This window comes from Hordeum vulgare, chromosome 1H (genome assembly GCF_904849725.1).
Source record: "Hordeum vulgare subsp. vulgare chromosome 1H, MorexV3_pseudomolecules_assembly, whole genome shotgun sequence".
Classification (NCBI taxonomy): Eukaryota; Viridiplantae; Streptophyta; class Magnoliopsida; order Poales; family Poaceae; genus Hordeum; species Hordeum vulgare.
The window spans coordinates 480,170,573-480,176,537 of NC_058518.1; the positions used below are offsets into that span (position 1 = coordinate 480,170,573).

The following is a 5,965-nucleotide window of genomic DNA, read 5'->3' on the forward strand; positions in this document are numbered from 1 at the left end:
ATATAGCACCTCCGAGACGACCTCACATGTTAATTTACAATTCTGTCCAGATCTGAACTAACACATTTAATTAGTTGTTAAACTGAAAAAAAATAAGTTCACGTGATTCTATGCGTCGTTACAAGCAATTTACACATAGAGATCATCTCCAACGAAGCTACGGTTCAAAAGATACGGACACCACAACAAATGAGGGCATGAATGCAATATGTGTGCAACGACGGTCACGAGTACTTCTAAACATACAACCAGCAAGATAAAATGAAACTACACGAGATTCTAAGCAAGTTTCATGTAGGACACGATCAAATCGGAGCTACGGTTCAACAACTACGAGCAAAACAAGAAATCACTACAATCTGCCAAAATCAGCCACATAGCTTTTTCTACGCCCCACAACTACGGGCTACACAACTCCGATAAACTCAAGCAAGGCATGACACGAAAGAGGGCAAGAAGCACTACTAGAAACAATTAACAACAACTAGCATGGCATCATGGATCACTAGGGAAAGAAGACACAAAATGGCATCTCACACACTACTTCAGACTTAGTGAAAATTACACCTCATGAAAGTGCATTTTTTGACTTGAAGGCATATTAACAGCAGCAAAATCATAAGCTACAGGACTCCAAATGGCATGAAAATTTGCAGCTTAGAGAATCACAAGGTCTTCAACTAACTCCACTGGACCAACCTCAAAAGAGCTACAGATCAAAAGATAGAAGCAAGACAAGACAACAACAAAACATAACAGATTCCAAACTTAGAAATATTTCAGCTCCTCCAAATCAGCACTATTTCTAGCAACTTGAGAGCAAGCAAACCACACCTAAACATGCATTACTATTGCAAACAAAAATACCAGGGGCTAGACTAAACATCCAAGAACAACTCCCTAGTTACGGAATAAATCCTACGAAAAAGAAAAGAGGGCAACATGGCAAAATATCGCGCGAACTAACTTGCTCTAATGCTAAAACTAATTGCACAGCAAAATCCCATGAATTTTTCTACCCCGAAAACATATAAAATATGTGGGGTTGCACAACAAAAATAATACCACACGTAAATGCGAGATAATTACCTAAGCACGGAAAAATAAACTAGCGGCAATCCCTACACGCAAAAATACAAATGACCGCTCTAAAATACATGGAAAACTGGTTCCTAAAACATGGGCATTTAACCTACGGCATACGAGCAATCCGGACTTGCGCGAAAATTAAATACGTGCACTATCCTATCTAGACAGCACGTAAACATAGGCATATGACGGCTCAAACTACGTCAAACAAATACGCAAGTTGCACCAACGTAATCTACGCATGAAACTACACGAAAACCGTATACTACACGTTCCGATCCGACTAACGGAATAAAAGTTACGGGCGTTTTAATATGCGGTTATTTTTCTGGAATTTAATATAATTCCAAAATTCCTAATATACTACACGGGCCGAAACTAATCCGAATGGGCTACACAGATCCTGGGCGCAGCATAATATCGTGCGCGTGCGGCGCATTATAGATGCCTGGGGGGAACTCACCTTGGGCTGCCTGGAGCTGGCTTGGGCCGAAGGGGAGGCAGCGCAGTGGCCAACTTGGGCTGGCTCGGGCGCCACCTGGGCCGCGTGGGGGAGGCAGCGCTGGCCACAACGTCGTGCTCCTCGCGACCGGTCCTCTCGGGACGAGCCAGGGGCGGCGGCTGCTGGCCGACCCAAGCGACGGCGGCCGAAGCGCTCCGGGCGGCAGAGGCGGCAGATCCGGCCTGCCCGACCTGATCCCGGCGACTGCTCCGCAGATCCGGCGCTCGAGGCCATGGGGGCTCCAGCGAGGGACCTTGAACTAGAGAGGAGGAGGAGGTAGACGGGAGAAGAGCAGAGCGGGATTGGGCGAGGGGCGACCTGGTCAGCGGCGGGAGGCGCTCCGGCGAGCTGCAGGGGCGCGGCGGCGCATGGCGGCGCGGAGGCCGGAAGCGGGGCCGACGAGGGATGACCGAAGGCGCTAGCGGGAGGCACGGGAGCAGGGGTTCGGGGTTGCTCGGGCACTGCGGTCACCCGGACGTGTCCGGTTTGACTGCGGACATGTCCGGTAGGTGGGGATTTGGGGCTAGGCACGAATTTCGAGGAGAGGGGAGAGGGGGCTATCTAAAAAAGAACTGGGGGACTATATATAGACTATTGGGGGCTAGGTTAACCGGAATTCCGTTCCGGATCCAACCGTGGGGTCGGATTCGAACGATTCCGCACGAGGGAATGGGTACATGGCCGTGTAGTATAGATATCCGGAGACGAGAGGGGAAACGGGCGATGCGGCAGCGATTTTAAAAACACCGATAACCGTCCGACGGTAGACCGAATACGGTGCCGCTACGGTCGACCGTTCGGGTACCAGACGGACTCCGATCGCGACGAAATTCGAGAGGCGGCCTAGCTATATCTAATCACGGCCGCATGCCTAGTTTCACCTCGATCAGAGAAAAGTTTTCAACACACTTTTAAAAACAAGATTCGAATGATGCCGCGGCGCGTGTGTGTGCGGTCGGGCTCACAACGGACGACGACGTGAACCGGCAACTAATAACGGATGCAAGTTTTGAAAACTGGCGGCAACGGAGATGCCGATGCAATGCAGATGATGCGCATGATGCGATGATGATGCGACAAAAGAAAATAGATACACGACGAAAACAGAATAGAAGGAGAATCTTCTGAAACGTCGGCATCGGGCTGTCACATCATGCCCCGCACCCCACCGTCCTTTATATAGCGCGGGTCACAAGGGCCCACCAACCATAATAGGTTGGACGCCCCTGATCAAGGCGCATAGATCAAGGCCCGGTAAGCCGTTGGGCCCACGCGGTGAGAGATCAATCTAAGAGTTATCGGACGATTGATTTGTAGTAATGGTTGCTTGCTGAATGAATGACTCTTTGACTTTGCAATAAACTCCGGTCATGTTTTTTTTATTCACTAGTGTTTTTTCGCATGTTGTATAGGATAAACAAACAAAAAATAATAATAATAGATTCACGTTAGAAAAGGCCCAGAGAAGCAATAAAATGGAAATCAGAAACAACGCCCTGCACACAAACAAATTGCCGCTCGCTCGCCTTCACACAGCGCTAAAAACAAAGAGGAACTCAACTCCCGATAGCAGCAGGAATCTTGGCTCGCATCATCAGTCCGTCGGTTATGGAGTTGACTAAAGATTTAACTCTTTCTTGAAGAAATGGCAAATCCGGAGCAATATTCTTCTTTTTTTCTTGCGACGAGGAATATTGCATTTCCTTAATTTTTATTATCGGCGGTACGGCGTCTTTGGGCAGACCCTGTTTTTTTTTTTTTTTTTTTGAAACTAAACCATTGGCACGGGGCAGGTCGAGTCCAAAGTAAGCCCAGATTCCTGGTGATCTAAGCCATTGCACGGCACAGATTCGAGCTTCTTCTCTTGGCTGGTGCCGAGCTGAATCATCTCGGCGAAGAAATCCGTGAGAGCAGCCTCGTAGCCCGGCATCTTGGCGAACCCCGGGAAGTAGTTGATGTCGACGAGGAAGTAGCTCCGTCGTCCGCCCTCGTCGAGCTCCGTCGCCGCCAACATGTCGAAGTTGAGGAGGTGCAGCCCCAGCGCGCGCCGGAGCCCGCGCGCGACCTGGTCGACGAACCCGGCGGGCGGCGTCGAGCCCTCCCCCTCCTCCTCCTTGTCCACCAGCCCTGCTGCGTCGGCGGGCAGGTTGGAGATGTTGGCGAAGGGCACGGAGGCGGCGGCGTCCGGGTCCGCGAGGCGGCCCGCGGGCACGTCCGGCAGGCTGCGGCGCCGGACGCAGACGGCGCGGTCGCCCACCACGTAGACCTTGAAGAGCACGCCGCCGTGGTTGACGAACTCCTGGAGCACGACGGGGGTGTGGAGGCCGCGGAGGCCCTCGGCGCGGTACACGAGGCACAGGTCGTGGGAGCTGGCGCTGCCGTCGACGGCCAGCGGCTTGGCGATGAGCGGGAAGCGGAGGCCGCCCGACGGGTCGTCGGCGGACAGGGCGGCAGCGTCGCTCACGGTGACCTGCGCGGGGACGCGCAGCGGGTGGTCGAGGCCGGCGGCGAGCCCGGGGACGACGTCGAGCATGGTGAAGCGGTCGAGCAGGCGGTCGATGGCGGCGGGGGCGTCGACGACGGGGACGGAGGGGTGGAGCGCGGAGAAGGCCTCCAGCCGCGCGCGCCACGCGCGGTCGTAGAGCTTGTGGACGATGAGGTGGAAGGGGCCCTGATCGGCCAGCGGGAGCGAGGGGTCGACGGCGACGAGCCGCATGCCGCGCTCGGACGCGAGGGCCACGAGGGACGGCTGGATGACGCTGCCCGCCTTGCCGGGCTGCAGCGCGTAGCCGACGGTGAACCGTGGGCGCGGGGAGGAGGAGGAGGAGGAGGACTGGTGGTCGGCCACCATGATCGCTCGACTGACTATTTCTCGGTGTGTGTGCGCGCGCGCTTGGGTCGTTGTCGTCGATGTGCAGGGGCGGGCCCATTTATAGCCAGGACGGCACCGGCTAGTCGGCAAACGCTTGGAAGGATCGACCGGGTGACTCATGTCTCGGCGCTCTGCACCGGAGCCTGTTTCTCCGTCGTCTTTTGCCTGTGCTAGACTAGTACTGCTCTCACCTGCTTTGGATTCGTCTTGGGGATAAAATCACTGACCCCTTTTAACAATTTTTGTCACAAGATTAATTCGATATAAAAGTATTTTACGAACTGATTTTTTTTTACAACGTTAGAGACCATGGCTTTTCTGTTCCGTATGGAAACACCCATGTAGCTTGCGTTGCCGCTCCATATGAAAACACCGAGATAACTTGCGTTGCCGCTTCATATAAAAACGCCGAGGTAGCTCGCGTTGCAGATCATATGACAACGCTAGGGTATTTAACGTTTCTATCCAGGGTAGAAACGTCATGAGGATTCACAAATCAAGGTCAGCAATGTCAACCCACATGACTTTTTAGCCTGGATAGAAACGACAAATACCCTGACATTTTCATATGATCTGCAACGTGATCTACCTCGACGTTTTTATGTAGAACAACAAAGCAAGCTGCCTCGACGTTTGTATGTGAAGCATAAACATTACGACAACTGATGTTGTCGAAAGAGTCAGATCATGAAATATTTTCGTGTTAAATTCGACAAAGGTTATCAAAAAATCAGAACAGTGATTTTTTCCTCGTCTTCGCTCGACAGGCGGCCACCGGCCAAAGGCAGGCGTCGACTCATCAACGGGAAACATAGAACATGGCACGAACGGTCAAAATTAAGTCTGGTTCACGTGGAGGCACCGACCGGCATCACGTGCCAATAACTCGTCCATAAAGTCAAATCAATCTCCAGTTAATTTACTCACTTCTACTAGGCGGACCGGGATATCCCGCGAGAATCAGGTGCTGTATATATCATGCTACCATTCTTGAAGAACACAACTAAATGTTTTAAAAAACACTTCTGCTTAGGTACACCCCTAACACAACGACGGTCGAGATGAGCCGATACCTCTTCATAACAAAGGGCAGGATGGTCCTTCGAAAAGTCCGCGACGTACAACCGCCGGGGTGACGTGTCGTCAGCGCATCAACCGTCATGACGTGGCACGTCCACGTCGTCTCGCGACGGTTCCAGTTCGTCGGTCGGTTCCCGAAGCATATGCCGCGTCGTCGGTTTCCGAGGCCGCCGCCTTCAATCGTGCAGCCGCGTCGCTAGTTCGTCCCGTCGTTTCGAGGGAGCAGTTAATACCTACCCGCGTCAGTGCGTCTCGTCGTCTCGCCGTCTCCCGAGGGCGCCATTAATGGCGGCAGCGTCGTCAGTGCCTCGGGCGCGTCGTTCCCTGGCGGCGCCGCCAGAACACAACCAAATGTTTCATAAAATTCTGATTTTTTTAGTGTTCACAACATACGTATCTTCAAACTGTACAAAATTCAGATT

The 5,965-nt window shown here is 52.5% G+C and overlaps 1 protein-coding gene across 1 annotated transcript; it reads right to left on the reverse strand.

The window, feature by feature from the left end:
- Nucleotides 1-3,020: 3,020 nt before the first annotated feature.
- LOC123416538 (inositol-tetrakisphosphate 1-kinase 4-like) lies at nucleotides 3,021-4,692 on the reverse strand. The gene has a single exon (XM_045106804.1). It carries the CDS (start codon nucleotides 4,581-4,583, stop codon nucleotides 3,363-3,365), a length of 1,221 nt encoding a protein of 406 aa, XP_044962739.1. The 5' UTR covers nucleotides 4,584-4,692; the 3' UTR covers nucleotides 3,021-3,362.
- Nucleotides 4,693-5,965: the final 1,273 nt, after the last annotated feature.